The 23,880-nt window shown below is 44.7% G+C and overlaps 1 protein-coding gene across 6 annotated transcripts; it reads right to left on the reverse strand.

The window, feature by feature from the left end:
- Positions 1–85: 85 nt before the first annotated feature.
- Positions 86–22,896, reverse strand: LOC136166256 (serpin B8). 6 transcript variants are annotated; one of them, XM_065932326.1, is made up of 7 exons: positions 22,604–22,896; positions 13,877–14,054; positions 9,647–9,856; positions 7,379–7,496; positions 5,629–5,690; positions 3,876–4,028; positions 86–608 (listed from the first exon to the last, which is right to left on the reverse strand). In XM_065932326.1, exons 2-7 carry the CDS (start codon positions 14,042–14,044, stop codon positions 204–206), a joined length of 1,116 nt encoding a protein of 371 aa, XP_065788398.1. In that variant the 5' UTR covers positions 14,045–14,054; positions 22,604–22,896; the 3' UTR covers positions 86–203. The 6 variants fall into 6 exon arrangements, with proteins under 6 accessions (XP_065788398.1, XP_065788399.1, XP_065788395.1 ...); XM_065932327.1 differs by having other exon boundaries at positions 9,719–9,856; positions 22,604–22,890; XM_065932323.1 differs by having other exon boundaries at positions 5,629–5,771; positions 22,604–22,887.
- Positions 22,897–23,880: the final 984 nt, after the last annotated feature.

Below are 23,880 nucleotides of genomic sequence, written 5' to 3' on the forward strand. Positions count from 1 at the left end.
TTCACCATGGGAGGCACCAGGGAAGCCCCCAGGCTCTTTATTAACCCATTAAATCCTCTCAACAACTCTATGAGGGGGAGATCTGTTAAGCATAATTGCACTTTATTTCAGCAGTCAAACCACCACATCAATTTGGCCACCGGAATTTGGAGTAAGGCGGAGTGTGTAGAAGCGAGGAGAGAGAAGTACAGCGACCGCGCCTCTTACGGGGAAGAGACCCTGCCACAGAACAAAATGCTGTTGGTTCCCCGGTGCCTGATGAAGAAGAGGAAAGGGTGGTCTGCACAGAATCGCGGCTCCATTCTGCAGCACCGGAAGTTCCTGACCACGGCAGTGGCCCCGGCTGCCTCTGTGCCCTCCTCATTGACCTCCACGAAGCACTTGTGTGCAACCTTGGACATGGGCACATTCTTCTTAGCTGACATTCCGGAAAAGTCTGCCTTGGCTTCCTCGAAAGCATCAGTCATTCCTAAACTTCGAAGAAAAGCCTCCAAGTCATAACTTGCCTCCAGCTTTAATCTGGGAAGAAAAACTTGAACTTTCTCCTCAGTCAGCTTTTCTGGACTCGTCCAGGTTCTGAACTTCTCATATGTAAGTGCTTTTTCCACCTGAAATAATGAAGAGTTAAGTCTTAGAAGCTAGACAGTAGCCCGGTACCCACCCACCTGTGGGCTCATTACCTCCTCCCCCTCATGACCTGTGACTTGATGCTGAGTTCTGTTCCAGGATAATCTACAGGGTATTTCCTCTTATAAACACACCAAGATTTTGCCTCTATTTCTTGCATTTCCCCTGTTTTATGGATACAAGAGAACAACAGCTGGGAAACACCTGAGACAAGGATAGGGTTTTATTTTGAACTATCTGTACCAAATTCATGTCAAGTTGGTTTTTTAGTTTAGGAAAGTCTCATAACCAATTTATTGTATTTATGATGATGATACCACTTTAATGGCAGAAAATGAAGAGGAACTAAAGAGATTCTTGATAAAGGTAAAAAAGGAGAGTGAAAAAGCTGGCTTAAAACTCAGCATTCAAAAACTAAGATCATGGCATCCAGTCCTATCATTTCATGGCAAATAGATGGGGAAAACAGTGTCAGATTTCATTTTCTTGGGCTCCAAAATCAATGTGGACAATGACTACAATCACAGAATTAAGATGCTTGCTCCTTGAAAGAGGAGCTGTGACCAAACTAGACCGTGTTTTAAAAAGCAGAGACATCACTTTGCCAACAAAGTCGGTATACTCAAAGCTATGGCTTTTCCAGTAGTCACGTATGGATGTGAGAGTTGGACCGTTAAGAAGGCTGAGCACCAAAGAACTGACGCTTTTGAACTCTGGTGCTGGAGAAAACTCTTGAGAGTTCCTTGGACTGCAAGGAGATCAAGCCAGTCAATCCTAGAGAAAATTAACCCTGAATATTTATTGGAAGGGCTGATGCTGAAGGTGAAGCTCCAATACTTTGGTCACCTGATGTGAAGAGCTGACTCATGGGAAAAGACCCTAATGTAGGGAAAAATTGAGGGCAAGAGGATAAGGGAGGGACAGAGGATAAGATGATTGGATGGCATTACTGACTCAATGGACATGAGTTTTAGCAAACTCAGGGAGATAATGAAGGACAGAGAAGCCTGGTGTGCTGCAGTTCATGGGGTTGCAAGAGTTATACACGACTTAGCAACTGAACAACATCAAATGCAATACAGTACCGTGAGTTTGAGAAACTGTTGACCAAAGAGAGAAAAGCACGACTCAGAACTCGGCTGAATGAAAGAGGGAGAACTCAGCGATCCTGGGGGAGGAGGGCAGGATGGGAAATTCCACAGGACTGTTGCTTCTGGCATCCTGTGTTTGCCCTCTGTCTGTTCTGGGGGTAGCTTCAAATCCTCCCAGACCCAGCCCTTCATTCTTTTTTATTAACAAGGAAAATAAATGGAGGAGCATCTTCTCTCCACCAGCAGAAGTCCAGGTGAGAGCTCCTCTCCAGCGACAGATGTTTGGATGTCAGTTCTATTCCTAGACTCTCCTAATGTTCTACTTTTGGGGGGTGGGGAACCTTTGAGAGGTATATGTGATATACAACATTGTGTAAATTTCACGTGTCCATGTTAGTGCCATACATTTATATATTGAAATATAATTGCCATTATAGCAATAATTAATACCTCTATTATATAACTATCATTTTTTTTTTTACTTAATTTGTTTATTTTTAACTGGAGGATAACTGCCTTATAATGTAGTGGTGGTTTCTGCCATTCATCAACATGAATCAGCCATAGGAGTGTGTGTGTGCACATATATATGTCCCTCCCTACTGAACGTCCCTCCCACCTCCCACCCTGTCCTAACCCTGCAGGTTGTCACAGAGCACGGGGTTTGAGCTCTCTGCATCATAGAGCAAATTCCCGTGGCTGCCTACTTTACCTGTGGTAATGTGTATGTTTCCATGCTACTCTCTCAATTCATCCCCCTCTCTCCTGCCCCCGCTGTGTCCATAGGTCTGTTCTCTATTTCTGCATCTAATTTTCTTAAAGTTGCCGTGATAGATCTCTTCCTTGCCTTATGCCAGGAGGTTCCTGATTCCATAGAGAAGCCAAGGAAATCAGGCAGACCCTACCCTCTCAGGGGTGGGCCGGAGCGCACCGGTGTGCTGGAGCTAGCTTGCATCTTCTGCAAGAGTCAACTGTTAAACCCTTGGGAGCCTAACTTGGCCATGGTGCAGATATTTACAGCGCAGGAATCAGCAAACGTTATAAATGAGGGCTTCTCCGACACCCCAGGAGCCAGATAACCAGCACACTGTCACTCCTGCACTTCCCACCCTATAAATTAACTTTCCCCCAACCTGAACCCTCTTTGCCTGTCATGGGAAAATGTCCTTTTCCTCCTGTCTAAGAAAAATTCCTCACGTGTACTTTAGACCCTTGCTCCTCAAAACTGGTCTATGACCAACAGCATCTGTACCACTTGGAATCTTGTCAGAAAGGCAAAGTCTCCGGCCATAATCCCCCTAAACCAGAATCTGCATTTTAACAGGATCCCACTAGATTAATATGCACATTAATGTCTGAGGAACACTGCTCAGAGTCATCTTTTATCTTTTTCCTGTTCTTTTGTTCAGTGATTACTGGGCTCTCAACTAGCCCTTCCCTTCAGAATAAATAATAATGTTCTTATTTTTGGAACTCTCTTCTTGGCTTCATCAGAATTTGTTTATTCCAGCAATTCCACTCCTAGGTGTACACTCAATGGAAATGCATACACATGTTTGCCAAAAGTCATGCAGTGGTGTTCATTTAGCACTCCTTAGAATAGCCCTCTGGAGAAAGAAACGGCAACCCACTCCAGTATTCTTGCCTGGAGAATTCCATGGACAGAAGAGCCAGGTAGGCTACAGTCCACGGGGTTGCAAAGAGTCGAACACAACTGAGCGACTATCACTCACTTACTCACTTAGCATAACTCTAAATTGGAAATGCCTCAAATGCAATCCAGTGGATGCACTTTTAAAAATGAGCTCAGGCTACTTAGGATTGCCATGGGGAAGGACTGGGGGAAGGAACAGCTAGGGGGATTGGGGTGGACATGTATACACTGCTACATTTAAAATGGACAGCCAGCAAGGACCTAATGTAGAGCACAGGGAACTCTGCACAAAGGTATATGGCAGCTGGATGGAGCGGAAGCTGGGGAAGAATGGATGCATGTATATGTATATGCATATATGGCCAAGTCCCTTCACTGTTCACTGAAATTATCACCGCATTGTTAATCAGTGATATCCCAATACAGAATAAAAGTTATTTAAAAAAAAAAAAACATGCGCAGGGTGGATCTGTAGACACTCAAACTCAGCGTCAAGAGCTTACCACAGCAAGATCCGTGTCCTCATCAGGCAGAAGGATGAGCATGCTCAGCTCGGCCCCCACGTAGGGCAGCTCCAGGACCTGGGCAGGCACCTCCTCCACGTGCCCCATTTTAAACTTGGCTTGCTTGAACATCATCTGTACTGTCTTCTTCTCCTGATAAAAATAGGAAACTAAAATCAAATCACGGAAAAATGAGCACAGGGTACTAAAAACTGGTATGTCTAATTCACAGAACCCTTGTTGCTGTTCAGTCACTAAGTCACGTCTGACACTTGACAACCCCATGGACTGTAGCCCACCAGGCTCCTCTGTCCATGGGATTCTCCAGGCAAGAATACAGGAGTGGGTTGCCATTTCCTTCTCCAAGAGATACTCCTGACCCAGAGGCCGGTCCCATATCTCCTGCATTGCAGGCGGATTCTTTACCAGTGAGCTACCGGGGAAGCCCACGGAACATAACATATAGGTACATATAATTATTATTTCTGTGCATTTATGCTGATTGATGCAAAATCTTCATTAGTACATACTAGTGTTGAGTAATAACATTCCATTGTCCCAGCAGATCAAGTACTACCACGTGGGAGAGAAAAAATTGATGAATAGAGACATAAAACTCTCTATATTATTCTCAGAAGAAATTGTGTTTTTTTTCTCTTTTTAAAAGATAAGTAGAGAAGCACTCGCAGGGACCTTTTAATTAAAAATTTATTTCTTGAAGTTAAGAGGAAAATTAACTAATATTCAAGTCTTTGCACTGGAAGATTTATTTAGAAAAGGTATATAGGCCAGAGGGAGTTACACTTTTACTCTGAAAAGTTGCTCAATTATATAATTGGCGCTATGGCCTTGCTTTTCTTGGAGGGAAAACCTTGATGAGATGTCCAGAGTCCACCATTTTTTAAGACTACAACAAATATATTCTGGGCATGTAAACTTTTGTGCAGTATGTTATTATCAAGTGGATAGAGGTCAAATTCCAAGCTGAGAGTTATTGACCTCAGTCATTATCATATTCAAAAGTGAATGGAGATAAGTTTTTTAAAGTTAGGTATAGAAGTCTAAAAATCAAATACACAGCATGATGACTATGGTTAATAATACTGTGGATTAATAATATAATAATATGGAATGCTGGACATTTGCTAAGAGGGTAGATTTCAGGTGTTGTCATCAAGAAAATATATGGTAACTATGTGAGCAAATGATATTTTAATAAGCTTCACTGCAGTAATCATTTCACTGTGTATCTCAAATCCTCATCTTGTACATCTTAAATATGTAAAATTTTTAATTTTTAAAAAAGATCCGAAAATAAGCAAAAACAAAGCTGTCCTGAACATTTGCTAACACTTTTTTTCTTGTATTCCGAATTGTACAGCCATGAATTCTAAGGCAATAAATAGTCATAGTTGTCATTGACAATTTCGAGAAAAAGTCTAAATACACTCAGTGATAGGATAATACAAACGTAACTCCAAGGCTTAGAAGAAATTTTCTTTCAATCCAAATAACATGACCAGAGACAGAAGATCGATTTGACCAAGGATCCAAAAATAAGAAGATCAATATAACAATTATTTTGGTATTTCTCTTTCCCATTCCAATAAGAGATATACAGGGAACATGAAATTCATTCAGAAATAAATTAAGAATCAAGACAGTGTGAAATAAATAATTCTTTCCATTCCTTCACAATCTTTCCCGTGTATTACTTTAGAAAGTAGCAATATGTCTGCAAATGTTTTCCTACCTGATTAGTCTTAAAGAGCATTCCCCTGGTGTGCTTTCTGTCAAACTGCTCATTCCACTTGCCTTTGAAATAGATGGCATTCACCAGGACCAGCTTAGTCAGAGGACCGACTGTCCCAGCCCCCAGTATCTCTGATATCTTACCTGTAAAGAACATGAGAGAAAGTTACTGCTATTGGGGCAGAATAAACTTTTCTTTTACAAAAGTTCTCTCTCTCAATATTGAAAATAGGCTGGAATTCTGCCGTCTGGCTGCCGGAGGACTCAGGGGAATGGTGTTTCATTCGGCGCGCACATGCAATGTAGTGGGAATCACAATAAACGGTGGAAAATTCTGAAGGAGATGGTAATACCAGACCACCTGGCCTGCCTCTTGAGAAACCTATATGCAGGTCAGGAAGCAACAGTTAGAACTGGACATGGAACAACAGACTGGTTCCCAATAGGAAAAGGAGTACATCAAGGCTGTATATTGTCACACTGCTTATTTAACTTATATGCAGAGTACATCATGAGAAATGCTGGGCTGGATGAAGTACAAGCTGGAATCAAGATTGCCGGGAGAAATAACAATCACCTCAGATATGCAGATGACACCACCCTTATGGCAGAGAGTGAAGAAGAACTAAAGAGCCTCTTGATGAAAGTGAAAGAGGAGAGTGAAAAAGTTGGGTTAAAACTCAACATTCAAAAAACTAAGATCATGGCATCTGGTCCCATCATTTCATGGGAAATAGATGGGGACTTTATTTTTCTGAGTTCCAAAATCACTGCAGATGATGACTTCAGCCATGAAATTAAAAGATGCTTACTCCTTGGAAGGAAAGTTATGACCAACCTAGACAGCATATTAAAAAGCAGAGACATTACTTTGCCAACAAAGGCCCATCTATTCAAGGCTATGGTTTTTCCAGTGGTCATGTACGGATGTGAGAGTTGGACTATAAAGAAAGCTGAGCACCGAAGAATTGATGCTTTCGAACTGTGGTATTGGAGAAGACTCTTGAGAGTCTCTTGGACTGCAAGGAGATCCAATCAGTCCATCCTAAAGGAGATCGGTCCTGGGTGTTCATTGGAAGGACTGATGCTGAAGTTGAAACTCTAACACTTTGGCCACCTGATGTGAAGAACTGACTCATTTGAAAAGACCCTGATGCTGGGAAAGATTGAGGGCAGGAGGAGAAGGGGACGACAGAGGATGAGATGATTGGATGGCATCACCAACTTGATGGACATGGGTTTGGGTAGACTCTGGGAGTTGGTGATGGACAGGGAGGCCTTGCGTGCTGTGGTTCATGGGGTCGCAAAGAGTCGGACACGACTGAGTGACCGAACTGAACTGAACTTGAAGCAGAGACTGATGCTAGGTTTAAGCGTTTTTCAGAAATCACCACGTCATAAGCCCAAGAAAAATATCAGATTGGCATTGGGGCTTCCCTGATGGCTCAGACAATAAAGAATCTCCCCACAATTCAGGAGATCCAGGTTCAATCCCTGGGTTGGGAAGATTCCCTTGGAGAAAGGAATGCCTACTCGCTCCAGTATTCTTGCCTGGAGAATCCCATAGACAGAGGAGCCTGGCAGAGGAGTCCATGTTAGAATGGTATTACCTGCTTCAAAACCCAGCAAACATGTACACACAGGCTACTGGAAACAGGGTCAGAGTGGTCACACGGAGGAGGTCACATCCGGGCAGTCTTGGCTCTGCCTCCCTTTATAACACCACCTCTCCTGAAATGACAACCACTCACCTTCCGTCTTCTCCATCACCCAGTCATTTATGTGTTTCCTGCTTTCCTCAGTGTCTTCAGCAAAGGACAGCTCCTCCAGGTCAGCCTGATAGAACTTCTGGCAGGATTCTTTAAAAGCCTATAAATGCAGAATACCAAGTGTGGCCATATTCTACTTGGCAAAATTTCCTAAAAGTGTGAAAACATGTTTTTCTTAACATGTTTCTGGCATAAATGCTTGCACAGGGCAGTCTGGACTTTAAAACTCATTTGTGCAATTAATTAAAATGTACAGACCACTGGCACTGTGCCAGGTGTGGGACCCCAGGGTAAAGACAGGACTCTGGACCTGAGGTGGCTCACAGTCTGCGGAGAGAGAAACATTGATACACAGAGAGTTGCAAGATGTTTCGAGAATATGCACAGCGGTAGCTATGCACGAAACAGCCTGCGAACTTTCCTGTCAAATGCTTAAACTCCATGTTGACCTTCTGTTTGATTTTATCTCCTTCACTATGTGGTCTTACCATTTTTACTCATTTCTATAAGACCAGAACTGACCAGAGTGTCCTAAACATCCTTATGGAATGATTGGAAGGCTTCAACTAGACTATCAAAAAATCCTGCAGGTCTTCTAGGAGTGGAATCGTGTGTGTGTGTGTGTGTGTGTGTGTATGTGTGTGTGTGTGTGTGCAGGGAATTAGGGGAAAAAGTAGCAAGGGATAAGCCATGAAATGTAAGTTGGGGTCAAATCAGGAAGGGCATTACATGCAACACGTTAAAATCCACAGATAACTCACCTCACGAAAACTTGTTTTCTGATATAATGTGCCTGGCAATTGGCTCCCATCCTCCGCCCATCTCCTGTCCTCAAACATTTTAGTTTCTACGGAGGAAAGAAGATGCAGAGAGAAGAAGAACCCAAGCGACCATGAAAAGTGGAGAATGATCCCCTGTGTCCTCAGTATTCCCTAATTACAATATTCAAAAATCTGCCTGATATTCAAAAATGAACATCCATTAACCAGGAGATTCTTGGAATCACAAGTACTTACCCTAGAAATCCTAACTAGCTGAAGGACTCAGAGTCATCTCCAAGGACGCTGAAGCCCAGAGCAGGCATCTGCACTGGGTATCACCCACCAGCAGCCAGGACAAGGTTGTATTTGAATCTTACATAATAATCCTTGGAACTGCCAGCTGCTAAAATGGCCAGACTTACCCTGATCATTTCATTAATCTTAAAAGAACATCCCTCTGTTTATTATAGAGCACAGTTTTTTGGATCTCACTTATTGAATAGTGGCAGACTTTTACTGGACTAGGGAACTTTGGAATTATACACTGCAGTAAATAGGAAATACTCAGATTCAAAATCTTATTTTTTTAGGGACCGATTTTAATTTTAGAAAGACTGTTCTATCATTTGCCAACAATGGTCCGTCTAGTCAAAGCTATGGTTTTCCAGTAGTCATCTATGAATGTGAGAGTTGGACTATAAAGAAAGCTGGGCACTGAAGAATTGATGCTTTTGAACTGTGGTGTTGGAGAAAACTCTTGAGAGTCACTTGGACAGCAAGGAGATCCAACTAGTCCATCCTAAAGGAAATCAGTCCTGAATATTCACTGAAAAGACTGATGCTGAAGTTGAAACTTTAATACTTTGGCCACCTGATGCAAAGAGCTGACTCATTTGAAAAGACCCCGATGCTGGGAAAGATTGAAGGCAGGGGGAGAAGGGGATGAGAGAGGATGAGACGGTTGAATGGCATCACCAACTTGATGGACATGGGTTTGGGTGAACTCTGGGAGTTGGTGATGGACAGGGAGGCCTAGCGTGCTGCAGTCCATGGGGTTGCAAAGAGTCGGACATGACCGAGCGACTGAACTGAATTGAATTCTATCAGTGGTGTGCAAGGACCAGGCTGGACTTGGAGAGATCAGTTAGAGAACAATTAAAATAACAGTGTAGAAGGTGTGAGAGCCTGGACATAGGAAATGATGATGATGATTCGGAAGGGGGGAAATATTTAACAGACTTTTTGTGGTCAGCTCCACAGAACGTCCCCAGTAAAGATGAGACAGGGGTTAGGGGTTGTGGTCATTGAGATGGGGGTAGGGGAAAGGCAGGTGTGGGTGCAGGAAAATGGACAAATTAAAATTGACATCTGGAAGTAGGATTTATCAGAAACAGTCATTTTTTAAAGGGCACAGTTCAGAGTCAACCATAAAACTCTCAATTACAGAAGTATAATTCTAAGCACATTTTTTAAGGCAGCACAACTATGCTTTATTTCTGCTCTTCCATAATTTCTGTTTTATTTTCAGTGTCTTTTTCATCGATGTGGGAGCACTACTTACTGGCAGGAAATCACATGTCTTTTCCCCAAAGAGTCTGTTGGCAGTTCTGAGCAGGCACTGCGGGCCGGACGTGCTGACTTCCTTGAGGAGTGACTGGAAACCTCGGTGGACGTCTCCACCTTCATTCAGACAAAGTGCCTGGTGATAGAATACAAGAACACTGACTTTTAACATGCCATTTCCTCCCTCAGAGAGCTCTTCCCAAACAAATTTCCGCACTGAAAATAACAGAAGGTCCTATTTTAAAAGGAGTTTGGTTTGACCAGCTAGCACAGTGTTTCTCAACCTGGAAATATAGACTTTTGGGGCCACAAAACTCGGGGCTCAGCAGTAAAGAGAATCCACCTGCCAATGCAGAAGGCATAGGAGAGGCGGGCTTGATCCTCGGGTTGGGAAGATCCCCTGGAGGAGAAAATGGAAGCCCACTCCAGTATTCTTGCCTGGAAAATCCCATGGACAGAAAGCCCAAGGGGGGCTACAGTCCATGGGGTCTCAAGAGTTGGACCGGACTAGCAACTAAACCACCACCCCCACTTTGCTGAGGCCGTCCTGCACACGCTAGAATATTTAGCTGCATTTCTGGCCTCTGTCCGCTAGATGTCAGCAGCAGCTCTCGGGTATGACAACCTGCACAGTCCAGACCTCGTCACCTGTCCGGGGAAGCCGGATCGCCCCGGGGTGGACAGCCCTCCTCTAGCAGGTTTATCTGTGCCGGGAAAGCAGCGCACAATCACTCCGGAGGGAGACTGGATAAACCCAACAGGCATACGGAATGGCCTCTAGGATACAAGAATGAGCAGAAACAGACATGGACATGTTTCATCGGGAATTCCACAGACGGCCTCCAGTCTAGACTGGATTTAAATGTCAAATCAGAGAGAGAACTAAGGCTGTTGTTCCCTTATCTCCCAACAACCCCAGCCTAAAGCCTCCCTCCTCCAGGAAGCTGAAAGAAACAGCCACGAGGGACTCAATTGTGGCTGGGGACGGATTCTGAGGAGGGTCCCTGCACCCTGACATTCATGGAAACACGATGCGTATGTGACAGTTTTCTGGGGCGCTTTCACCAGGGAGTCTACTTCCCTAAAGCAATGCCACTGCCTCCCAGATGCACGCGTGTGTGCTGAGTCACTTCAGTCGTGTCCGACTCTTTGCGACCCCATGGGCTGTAGCCCGCCAGGCTCCTTGTCCATGGGATTCCCCAGGCACGAATGTTGGAGGGGGTGGCCGTTTCCTTCTCCAGGGGATCTTCCTGACCCAGGGATTGAACCCAGTCTCCTACATCTCCTGCCTTAGCAGGCTGAATCTTACCCACCGAGCCGCCTGCAAAGCCCACCTCATTGACAGCTAAGGTCATATATAAACCATGCCAGGTCAATCAGATTATATATTGACTGATTGATTATACACACACACATATGTATGTGTATATATATATAAATGGCTGAGCTCTTTCTATATTATATATATATAGATTATATTCTAAAAATTCCAGAAGATATAAGTCCCCATTTGTGCTGCGCTTTTTCCACTTATGCATAACCTTATACTAGGAACAACACATTAAACAAAAGTTCATTTACATAGTTGCATTTCCATTTGAGATATAACATTACCAAAAGTTTAAAATAGAACAAAGTTGAAATTCTTGGCTTTTTTGTGGAACAGAATTGTAGTTTCCCTGGGAAACATAGCAAACACCCTCTTCCAAAAACACAAGAGAAGACTTTACACATGGACATCACCAGATGGTCAATACCAATATAAGTTTGATTATATTCTTTGCAGACAAAGATGGAGAAACTCTATACAGTCTGCAAAAACAAGACTGAGAGCTGACTGTGGCTCAGATCATGAACTCCTTATTGCCAAACTCAGACTTAAACTAAAGAAAGTAGGGACAACCACTAGACCATTCAGGTATGACGTAAATCAGATCCCTTACGATTATACAGTGGAAGTGAGAAATAGATTCAAGTGGTTAGATCTGATAGAGTGCCTGATGAACTACGGACAGAGGTTCGGGACACTGTACAGAAGAGAGGGATTAAGACTATCCCCAAGAAAAAGAAATGCAAAAAAGCAAAATGGCTGCCTGAGGAGACCTTACAAATAGCTGTGAAAAAAAGAGAAATGAAAAGCAAAAGACAAAAGGAAAGATGTTCCCATTTGAATGCAGAGTTCCAAAGAATAGCAAGGAGAGATAAGAAAGCCTTCCTCAGTGATCAGTGCAAAGAAATAGAGGAAAACGACAGAATGGGAAAGACTAGAGATCTCTTCAAGAAAAGTAGAGATACCAAGGGAATGTTTCATGCAAAGATGGGCTCAATAAAGCACAGAAATGGTATGGACCTAACAGAAGCAGAAGATATTAAGAAGAGGTGGCAAGAATACACACACAAAAAAACTATACAAAAAAGATCTTCATGACCCAGATATTCACAATAGTATGATCACTAACCTAGAGCCAGATATCCTTGAATTTGAAGTCAAGTGGGCCTTAGGAAGCATCACTACGAACAAAGCTAGTGGAGGTGATGGAATTCCAGTTGAGTTATTTCAAATCCTAAAAGATGATGCTGTGAAAGTGCTGCACTCAATATATGGCAAATTTAGAAAACTCAGCAGTGGCCACAGGACTGGAAAAGGTCAGTTTTCATTCTAGTCCCAAAGAATGGCAATGCTAAAGAATGTTCAAACTACTGCACAATTGCACTCATCTCACACACTAGTAAAGTAATGCTTAAAATTCTCCAAGCCAGGATTCAACCGTACATGAACCATGAACTTCCAAATGTTCAATCTAGATTTAGAAAAGGGAGAGGAACCAGAGATCAAATTGCCAACATCCGTTGTATTATCGAAAAAGCAAGAGTGTTCCAGAAAAACATCTACTTCTGCCTTATTGACTATGCCAAAGCCTTTGACTATGTGAATCACAACAAACTGTGGAAAGTTCTTCAAGAGATGGGGATACCAGACCACCTGACCTGCCTTCTGAGAAATCTGTATGCAGATCAGGAAGCAAAAGTTAGAACTGGACAGGGAACAATAGACTGTTTCCAAATAGGAAAAGAAGTACATCAAGGCTGTATATTGTCACCCTGCGTATTTAACTTACATGCAGAGTACATCATGAGAAATGCTGGGCTGTAAGATGCACAAGCTGGAATCAAGATTGCCAGGAGAAATATCAATAACCTCAAATATGCAGATGACACCACCCTTATGTCAGAAAGCGAAGAAGAACTAAATAGCCTCTTGATGAAGGTGAAAGAGAACAGTGAAAAAGTTGGCTTAAAACTCAACATTCAGAAAACTAAGATCATGGCATCTGATCCCATCACTTCATGGAAAATAGATGGGGAAATAGTGACAGACTTTATTTTTCTGGGCTCCAAAATCACTGCAGATGGTGACTGCAGTCATGAAATTAAAAGACGCTTACTCCTTGGAAGGAAAGTTACAACCAACCTAGGCAGCATATTAAAAAGAAGAGATATTACTCTGCCAACAAAGGTCCATCTATTCAAGACTATGGTTTTTCTAGTAATCATGTATGGATGGGAGATTTGGACTATAAAGAAAACTGAATACTGAAGAATTGTTGCTTTCGAACTGTGGTGTTGGAGGAGAGTATTGAGAGTCCCATGGACAGCAAGGAGATCCAACCAGTCCATCCTAAAGGAAATCAGTCCTGAATATTCATTGGATGCTGAAGCTGAAACTCCAATACTTTGGCCACTTAATGGGAAGGACTGACTCATTTGAAAAGACCCTGATCCTGGGAAAGATTGAAGGCGGGAAGAGAAGGGGACGACAGAGGATGAGAGGGTTGGATGGCATCACCGAGTCAAAGGACATGAGTTTGAGTAAACTCTGGGAGTTGGTGATGGACAGGGAGGTCCGGCATGCTGCAAAGAGTTGGACAAGACCGAGCGACTGAACTGAACTTGCTCATCAAAGATGCAGGAAACAACACTCTGTGTCTCCCATGAACACTAGGAGACGTCTCTCACACAGTTCTCCTTTCCACTTTCAGGTCTGCATTCTTTTCATCACTTCAGTGCCCCTCGCCCCTCCCAGCCTCACTTGCATCCATCAGCCAGTGGGAGGCATGAACAGAGCAGCCCTGAGAAAGCACAGAAGCCCACATACCTGGGACATCTGGGCCGCCGTGTTCCCCTTGGCCCCCATTAAGACCATGGTCAGGATGGAGGAGAGGCTCAGTGGAGAGAAGAACACGTTTCGCAAGTGGTCCTCTTCACCCAACATTTTTAATAAGTTGATGGCAAAAGTGCCATTTGCTTCACAGAGAGCATCCATCAGAGGAGGTCTGTATCAAAAGCCAAACATAAGCACGTCAGCCACGCCTGCCACTAGTCACCTGCTCATTTGTGCCCCATCTGTGAAACTGGGTGTGGTCAGAAGAGTAGCTGCTCCCTCAAATGCGCGTTGAATCCCAGAAACCTGTGGGTGAGATTGAATTCAGGATCTTGAGATGGAGAGAATCACCTGGAACACCGGATGAGCTCAGTGTAATCACAGGCTTCTTATAAGAGGACCGCAAGGGACTTCCCTGGTGGTCCAGCGATTAAGCTCTGTGCTCCCAATGCAGGGGGTTCAGGTTCGATCCCAGGTCAGAGAACAAGATCCCATGTGCCCAAACTAAGACTCGGCACAGCCAAATAAACCAACAGTGAAAAAAAAAAAAAAAGGCAGGAGGGTCAGAGGCAGAGAAGGAAGTATGAGGATGGAAGCAAAGATCAGGATGATGTTGGGTCAGAAACCAAAGAATGCAGGCAGCCTCTTGGAGCTGCAAAATGCAAGGAACTGGACTCTGTCCTAGAGCCTCCAGAGAAAAAAAAGTAGCTCTGCCACCTCTTATGGACCTCTAACCTCCAGAAGTGTAAGATAAATCCCCCTATTACTGATCACTCTCCCTCAATTTGGTGTCTCTGGCATAATCTTTAAGCAACGTTCTACAAGTTACTAATAATTTTCTGTAAGTAAAAATGTCATTTACATACATACATCTTCCTACATAGTTGCCTATATAGTTCAATTCAGTTCATTCGCTCAGGCATGTCTGACTCTTTTCGACCCCATGAACTGCAGAACACCAGGCATCCCTGTCCATCACCAACTCCCGGAGTTTAATCAAATTCATGTCCATTGAGTCGGTGATGCCATCCAACCATCTCATCTTCTGTCATCCCCTTCACCTCCTACCTTCAATCTTTCCCAGTATCAGGGTCTTTTCCAATGAGTCAGCTCTTCTCATCAGGTGGCCAAAGTACTGGAGTTTCAGCTTCAGCATCAGTCCTTCCAATGAATAGTCAGGACTGATTTCCTTTAGGATGGACTGGTAGGATCTCTTTTCAGTCCAAGGGACTCTCGAGGGTCTTCTCCAACACCACAGTTCAAAAGCATCAATACTTCGGCGCTCAGCTTTCTTTATAGTCCAACTCTCACATCCATACATGACTACCGGAAAAACCATAGCCTTGACTAGATGGACCTTTGTTGGCAAAGTAATGTCTCTGCTTTTTAATATGCTGTCTAGGTTGGTCATAGCTTTTCTTCCAAGGAGCAAGTGTCTTTTGATTCCATGTCTGCAGTCACCAGCTGCAGTGATTTTGGAGCCCTCAAAAATAGTCTGACACTGTTTCCACTGTTTCTCCATCTATTTCCCATGAAGTGATGGGACCAGATGCCATGATCTTAGTTTTCTGAAAGTTGTTTTAAGCCTATTTTTTCACTCTCCTCTTTCACTTTCATCAAGAGGCTGTTTAGTTCTTCTTCACTTTCTGCCATAAGGGTGGTGTCATCTGCATATCTGAGGTCATTGATATTTCTCCTGGAAATCTTAATTCCAGCTTGTGCTTCATCTAGCCCAGCATTTCTCATGATGTACTCTGCATATACGTTAAATAAGCAGGGTGAAAACACACAGCTTTGACGTACTCCTACTTGGAACCAATCTGTTTATTCCATGTCCAGTTCTAACCGTTGCTTCCTGACCTGCATACAGATTTCTCAGGAGGCAGGCCAGGTGGTCTGGTATTCCCATCTCTTTAAGAATTTTTCAGAGTTTGTTGTGGTCCACACAGTCAAAGGCTTTAGCACAATTTTATATGTAATAACCCTACAATTGTAGCATTCTGTTCCTTTTCATTCATCATTATAGCACATTTTCCCTCATTAAAACTATTGATAAATATGATTTCCCTTTCCACACAAACTCTGTTGCTCTTGTTGTTTCTCTGTTGGTTTTAACCACAGGCACAAAAGATTGAGTTAATCGTCTTGCTCAGTTCATGGGCTTTAAAAAGGCCTCCTCCCCTCCATCCTAATCCCAATCCCATATTATGTCACATGAAAACAACCAGAAACAGACTTCCCTGGTGGTCCAGTGGTTAAGATTCCATCTTCCAATGCAAGAGGTATGGGTTTGGTCCCTGGTCTCAGACCTAAGGTTCCACATGCTGTGGGGTGCAGTCAAATTTAAAAAAAAAAAAAAAAAAAAAAAAAAAACCACCATTTTCCACTGGTGTTGTTGAAATTGGACTGAGAGCTGTGAAAGGGGCCCCAGGAATGCAGATGGAATATGAAGCCCAGATCTCAAGTCATCAGGTGGGCAGTTTGAATCAGGCACTCATTACGGATCCAGCCTTGACTTTCCCCCAGCTTAACTAAACTGCCGACAAGATTCTTCCCGCCTCTGATCCCTGACGTCCCTTTCCTTAAAGATCTTACTTTAGGCAATTGGTCATCATAAGTTTTTTCTCTGCTTCTTGGCAGCTAAATATTTTGAAAAGCCTCTTTCTTATTTTACAACCCTAGACACTCTTTCTCAAGCCCCTAGAAGCAGCCCTTTAAAATATAATCATCATCAAAAATATATATATATAATCATCAAGGAAGATGGTCTCCATGGGACAATCTGAGAAAAACGTCAGCAGACACCTTGCTGCCAGTTGCGAAAGTTTTTGCAGCTTATTAGCATAATTTTAGAAAAAAATTATAAACCTTGCATTTATTTCTATTAAACCGTCTCAAAACCTGGGCTCCTAGTCAGTAAATTACTAAAACTCTTCAGTTTCCCTGAGTCTCTGTTGCTGTTACACTTGAGAGCATTTTGGAAAATAAAAGGACAAATCATCACCCATAATCCCATGATCCTATAAACTCATCTTTTCTATTATGTGATCCTTTTAAAAAATGTATATGTATCTTTATAACTCAAAAACTGTAAAGTGACACAAGAACAATATGTTCCAGTTTGAAAAACTAGCAAACAAGCAAAATCAAAAGTACTGGAAGCTCTACCTAGAGATAAGCGTCATCATGCCTTTGTTCATTTTTATAAGCAGACGGGTCACCCTCCACTCTTTCATCTTTCAGTCTCCCAGTGGACTGACCAGGCTTCCTGAAACCATCCTGAAAGTGAATCTCATTAGGTCTTGGAAAGGGTGGGGCAGAAGGAGAAAGTGAAGGGTGTGCGGGGGAAGGGCAACATTTCAACCTGAGCCTCCTCACTGTTGAATGGTTCCTTTGAAGCTTCTAAGAAATTTTTTCAAGAGATGTCTTTGGCTTAAAAGAAAGAAAAGCATGGTAGGAAAAATAAAAAAGTGTGACAATCACCTGGTAAGTATAAAACCATCCCATCCAGTACAGATTCCTTAAAGTCTGGCAGGAATAAAAGTACTAAAACGTCATCCAAGAAAATACAACAGTGCTCTACAGTTAATATCCTTAAGAGAGGGACAAAATGTTGCTTTTCTTTGCCCTCACTTCAGTAAGTCTCTCCAGAGACTTCAGCTGCAAGGTTCAAACATGAGGGCTGCAGGAGTTGGAAGACTGGTGTATCTGCAGTGGGCAAGTCCCACCACAGGGCAGGACCCAGCCTGCCTCCTCGCTGCTTCTGGACACAAAATAAAAACCTAGGAGCCAGGAAACTGTTATTCACTCAGTCGTGTCAGACTCTTTGTGACCCCATGGACTGTACCCACCAGGCTCCTCTGTCCATGGCATTCTCCAGACAAGAATACTGGAGAGGGTAGCTATTCCCTTCTCCAGGAGATCTTCCCGACCCAGGGATCGAACCGGGGTCTCCTGCATTGCAGGCAGATTCTTTTACCGGCTGACTCACCAGGGAAGCAAGAGTGATATTGAAACTTGATAGCACTGCACCTACTAGAAAGTGGCACCAAAGAGATCAAAGAAGGAGAGAATTGGGTACCTGGAGATGAAAGACAGGAATAAATTTGGATCGGATTTTACAGGAGCATAGAAGCTTTGGACTGTGGACTGAAACAGAAAAATGCACAACATGACATTAAGTTGTGAGTTAAGTGTTACTCAGGATCTTACTGAGGACTATAGTAAGGGAGACAGGCTCTCTGACATAGCTCCGAGGAGGCAGGCGGAAAAGCATGATTTGGGCTACAGAATGAGTCATTCAGCTCAGTAAAAGGTCACTGCTAGTCACGAGGACCAGAGAGCAAAGCTAGTGATTTTAGTGCTTTGTGATATAGGGGAAGATGCAAGAATCTCGGCTTATTAATTTTTTTTCCAGTGAAATCTCTAAGGAGCCTGTTTTCCCAAAGTACAGACTGGCTTATCATAAGCCATGAAAAACATGGCTTACGTTTTTCATTCTGAATTCTGTTCAGGGTGCATTGTCAGCCAGTGACTGCAGCAGCTAAACACTTGATCCTTGCAGAACTGGATGGTGAGCAACATTCTTTGTGTTACAGGAGCCAGGGTGAGGTTGGCATAAGCTTATGCAGGTGAGTGGGTGTGCATGTTTGTGTGTGTGTGTGTGTGTGTGTGTGTGTGTGTGTGTGTGTGTGTGTGTGTGGTTGTCCAATCTGCACAGGCAAAGGAATGAACTGGAATAGCACATTAATTCCCTCTTTACATTTTAACTGCTCTTAATTGTAAATGTATATTTCAGGTTTCTCTCACATTTCCCCTTTCTTCATCGCATCTCCTCACCTCCATTCCTTTTCAACATCAGGGTGCTAGCCAGCAGCTGAGTATTTTCCATCATCATGTCCCCCAAGCACTGAAACACCCTTGCACACACTCACATGCACCTCTCAGATGTGTCCCAGCTCACACCGGTGAAAAGATTTTACTTTCAGCCAACAAAATGGATTGGCATTAAACTAGTTTTCCTTCTATGAACAATGTCAGGACAATTAAATACTGTCCTCCAGTCTCAGAAGAAACTAGCAGATTCAACCACAAAAGCAAGCCTTCTGTTTCCAAGGAGATGGCTCTCAGTATCTGTGAGGGATTGGTTCCAGGAGCCCCGTGATACCAAAATCCAAAACTGCTCAAGTCCCTTCTATGAAATGGTGTAGTATTTGCATACAAACCACACACAACATCTTGCCTACTTTAAATCATCTCTAGATTAGTTATAATCCCTCACACAATGTAAAATGCTATGTAAATAGTTGCCAGAGGGTGCAATTTCAAGTTTGGATTTTGGGAACTTCCTGGATCTTTTTTTTTTCCCCAAACATTTGGAGTCTCTTGTTGGTTCTGCGGAAGCAGAACCTCTGACAGAGAGGGGGACTGACTGTATTCAGCATCATTTCCTCCTGGGGCAGAATGCCTGCCACCTCCCTGCTTCATCTGCTTCAGTCGTGTTGACTCTTTGCGACCCCATGGACTATACACTCCCTGGAATTCTCCAGGCCAAAATACTAGAGTGGGTAGCCGTTCTCTTCTCCAGGGGATCTTCCCCGCCCAGGGATCGAACCTGGGTCTCTGGCATTGCAGGTGGATTTTTTACCATCTGAGCCACCAGAGAAGCCCAAAAATCTGGAGTCAGATGTGCTACCATTGCCCCATGAGGTCACAAAAAACACAGATGCCCAAACAGGGTCATGAACCCTGAACCCTCAGATTAAAAGTCTGATGCTTTCAGACTGAGCTATCCAGGATTACATACATCCAACCCATACATACATCCAAAAGTGAATTTGTTCAAAGAGTGTTTATGTCGAACTTTCCTTATAAGATTTTGGAGGATTAAAAAAAAAAAAAAAAGTAAAAAAACAAAAGCCATAATTCCTGACTGTGAAGAGGAAAAGTTAAAATTTTACGTAACTTCCTGCTCCTTCTGCCTCTGTAACTCAGCCTGCTCCAAGCAAAGTCTGGATCATGCAGGTCACGTGGTCTCAGGAAGTGGGGACTTACAATACTAAGAACTGGAGCTTATCTCACTTGTCCTTGTCCTGCTCTTTTCAGCTCTCCGGCCCCTGCAGACTCATCATGCATCATGCCTGTCTGTGTAAAGGTCAGGCATCCCCCTCCCCATTTTGACCACGGTTCCCGCGTGTGTGAAACCCCTTAGTTTAAACCACCCTATTAACAGCTAGTGTTGCGCACTATAGTCTGTCTATAAAAACTCTGTAATCCCTTGTTCAGGGCTCAGAGCTTGGAGTGTCCTCAGTCCTCTGGGTCCACCAACATAATAAACCTGATTCTCCAACTCTCGAGTGCAGTGCTTGGTTTCTAGAGTACTGGTTTCTGCAAAAACTGGGAGCTCCCACCCTTGGGAAGATACACACACATAAATGCCTGGTTTTAAGCCGGCCTTGTACTCTGAACCAGGATAAACAACAAAGTGCTAAGGAAGCCAACAGTAAAGCAGAAAGAAATCTCTTCAGAAGCCCTGGAGAAGGGGAGCAGTGAGTTGGTTCTCAAAGACTGGCAGGAGCTCTGGAAGGCAGTGAGTGTCAGGGCCAGCAGGTGCACGGAATGGACAGGAAATGCGTGGTCTGCCTGGGGCCCAGAGACAGCGCCTGAGACAGGAAGGAGGTGGCCCATACACCAGGTTGAGAGTTTGGGACTTGAGCTATGATCTAGGAAGCCAGGCATTGTTTTCAAACAAAGGCTTTATATGAATTTTAGAAAAATATTGTGGCTTATGGTTTGGTGTAGAAAAAAAGCCAAAATACTGGGGACCCCTGCTACTGACTAGCGACTCTCCAACGCAGAGGAAATGTCTTCACTAGAGAGTGGAAGATGGAACAGCCAGGCTGGGGGGCTGATCACCTGAGGATAAGGAGGAGGACCTAGTTCCAGGCAGAGGCTCTTAGCTAATCCAGCGGAAGGTGGGACACCATCCACAGGAAGTTATATGAGTCAACTTGGAATGGGGAAGGTGCTACATTCCATTTGAGATGAGTGGAACACACCATTTCAAGGAATCCTGTAACAATGACAGTCTGGGGGTGTTTGTCTATCTTGACAAACTTGTTTGTATCCCCTATCTTGGGAGGGGACTTGAGTAGTAGGTCTAGAGCAAGAGATTGACAGCCCTGTCTGCATCCACATTTCAGGAACCTCGAAATTAGAATGCACAAGTGGAGGCCTAAGAGGAAAAAAAAAGAAAAAAAAATCCACCTAATTCTGGGGAATTTCCAATTTTCGCAGGTAGTGAGAGGAAAAGCCAAGAGACTGGAACCCAGCGATCCTGATGTCCTGGGAGAACTGGACATGAGTGAGGGACCAGGGAAGTGGTGAGGATGGAGGAGGACAGGAAGGTAGTACCCCAGGCTGGACCGGGAGCGGTGGGGGGTGACAGTTCGAACCTCAAATCGCTCAGCAGTTAGTGGGACAACAACCAGGGGGCTGGGGGTATCGGGGAGTGCGCAATCCACACTGGGACCGCTGGGGTGGGGGAGACGGGAGGAAGTCTCACGTGAGAGAGAGAGGGCTTCCCTGGCAGCTCGGCTGGTAAAGAATCCCCCTGCAATACAACGGGAGGCCTGGGTCGGGAAGGTCCCCTGGAGGAGGGCAGGGCAACCCCTCCAGCATTCCTGCGCGGAGAATCCCAGGGACAGAGGAGCCTGGTGGGGTACAGCCCATGGGGTCGCAAGGAGTCGGACGTGACTGAGCGACCTAAGCGCAGCGGAACACAGAGGAGCCCACGAATAAGAACAGATGGAAAGATGTTAAAGACAAAAAATTAAAAAAAGGAAGAAATACAGAAAGACAGAAGGGAGGGACAGAAGGGAGGGACAGAGGGGAGGAGGAACACAGGGAAGAATGTGGAGGAGGGGAGGGGAGGGGGCTGGTTACACCCAATAAGCTGGGGGCCGGCACGGATCTGTAGGTAGCATGGACCCGGCACCTCCCTGAGCTCAGCGGAGGTTTCACTCCACACCCGGAGTTTTCCAGGCGAGGCTGCGGGGGCGCCACAGACCTCCCGCTGCGTCCCGCCCCCCCCCTCCCTCCCTCCGCTCCCCCCTCCCCCTTGTTAGCAGTAGCACAGACTTTAGAACAATACAAGGTCTGTTAACCTCCTTTTTTCCCCCGGGAAAACAAAACTATTAATGGAAAAGCAGTACAGTAATTAAAGAGCCTACGGGCTTCCCTCCCGCCTCCCCCCTTCCCCTCTCCCTTACCCGCGCACCCCAGCCCCCTCCCGCCTCCTGGGCTCCCGCCCGTCCTCCTCCGGGAACCGCAGCCGCCGCGGGGCTCCCGGCCGCGCCCTCCCTGCCGGCAAATCGCAGCGCACTGGAATCACCTGGCCCGTGTCGCCCCCACTCCGGCGACCACCCCGTGACCCAGGGCGGGTCTGCACTCCAGAGCTCGAGCCTCCTAGTCCCATCCTTGGAGACTCACCCTTGAGGCCCCGACCACGCGGGCCGGGATCCCGACCGCAGCCCCGCGGCTCTCCTGCCCGGACACCCCCGCGGGCCTTCCCCCGGTCCTCTCCACCTCCCTGCTCTGACCCGCGGTGCCGCGGCCTCCCGCCGTCCCTAATCTCTCCACTGGAGCTCCAGGCTAGAGGCAGCCGCCGGGGGTACCCGGAGGGCTCGGGAGCCTCCAACCCGCCCCCCCCAGACCGGGTACCTGGGAGATTCCTGCGGCGGCGGCGGCGGCTCTTCCAGCTCCGTGGATGTTTCACGGCCGCTTTGAGTTCGGACCGGGCTTCCGGCGGTGACTCAGAACTCGGGGAGATGGCCCGGCCTGTGCAGCGGCTGGACCGTGGGCGGAGGCTGAGCCTCTCGTGTATCTCCCTGCCCGGGCCGAGAGCAGACGGATTGGCGGTGGAGGCTAGCGCCTGGTCCTCCAAGACTGTTTGCAGAAGGCCTCGCCTGTGAGGGAATGGGTTTGCTTTCCTGGGTTAACTTGCCTTAATCCGTAAGACTTCCCTGGTGGCTCAGATTGTAACGCGTCTGCCTACTATGCCGGAGACCCGGGTTAATCCCTGGGTTGGGAAGATCTGGAGAAGGAAGTGGCAACCCACACCAGTATTCTTGCCTGGAAAATCCCAAGGACGGTGGAGCCTGTAGGCTACAGTCCATGGGGTCTCAAAGAGTGGGACAAGACTGAGCGACTTCATTTGCACTTTTCTTTAGCTTATTCAGAGGGCTCACCAGGTGGAGCTAAATGGTATAAAGAACCTCCCTGGCAATGCAGGAGACAGGAGATGTGGGTTCGATCCCTAAGTTGGGAAGATCCCCTGGAGACGGAAATGGCAACTCACTCCAGTATTCTTGCCTGGGAAATCCCGTGAATGGAGGAGCCTGGTGGGCTACAGTCCATGGGGTCACAAAGAGACAGACACAACTGCAATTATTTGTATTAGTTTAACTAATTTAAAACTAGTTTATTAACTAATAAACTAATTTAATAGCTAATGTATTAAATTAATTTTATTAACACAGTACACAATCCCTCAAAACAAAATCTGAGATAAAATAAAATGTCTATAGTCACACCAGTATGAAACTAGTAGCTATAAATCACGGGAAAAAAGAAAGAAAAGTAAAGAAAGGAAAATCCTATCTTAAGAGTAATAACTTTTTAAATAGTGATTTTGAAGCTGCTTCTCTTGATATTTAAACTTCTGAAACAATAAATATATATGTATGTACACATATGTGTACATATATAGGATAAAAAGCAATGTTTGATTTTTTGAATAACATGTTTGTTTAAAGCACATGCTTTTGCCACTTTGAAGTTTTCTAGATCCAAATATTGCTATCAAAGACACATATGTAAATGATGTGCATTAAGTGACAATGTTTTCAGGTCAGGAAGTTGCATTTTCTAAAAAAAGGCTTATCTTATAATGATGTAACTCTATAGTTTAATATTCACACTTGGTTTTATTTTTACCA

This window comes from Muntiacus reevesi, chromosome 4 (assembly GCF_963930625.1).
Source record: "Muntiacus reevesi chromosome 4, mMunRee1.1, whole genome shotgun sequence".
Taxonomy (NCBI): domain Eukaryota; kingdom Metazoa; phylum Chordata; class Mammalia; order Artiodactyla; family Cervidae; genus Muntiacus; species Muntiacus reevesi.

Bases quoted from the DNA above. Each gene is read 5' to 3' on its own strand.
- LOC136166256 (XM_065932323.1), bottom strand. From the start codon at position 14,044: ATGGATGCTCTCTGTGAAGCAAATGGCACTTTTGCCATCAACTTATTA. The intron at 9,857-13,876 runs GTATGTGGGCTT...TTCTATCACCAG, and splicing joins CGGCGGCCCAGATGTCCCAG to GCACTTTGTCTGAATGAAGG. The intron at 5,772-7,378 runs GTGAGTGGTTGT...TGTTCTTTACAG, and splicing joins GGTGATGGAGAAGACGGAAG to GTAAGATATCAGAGATACTG.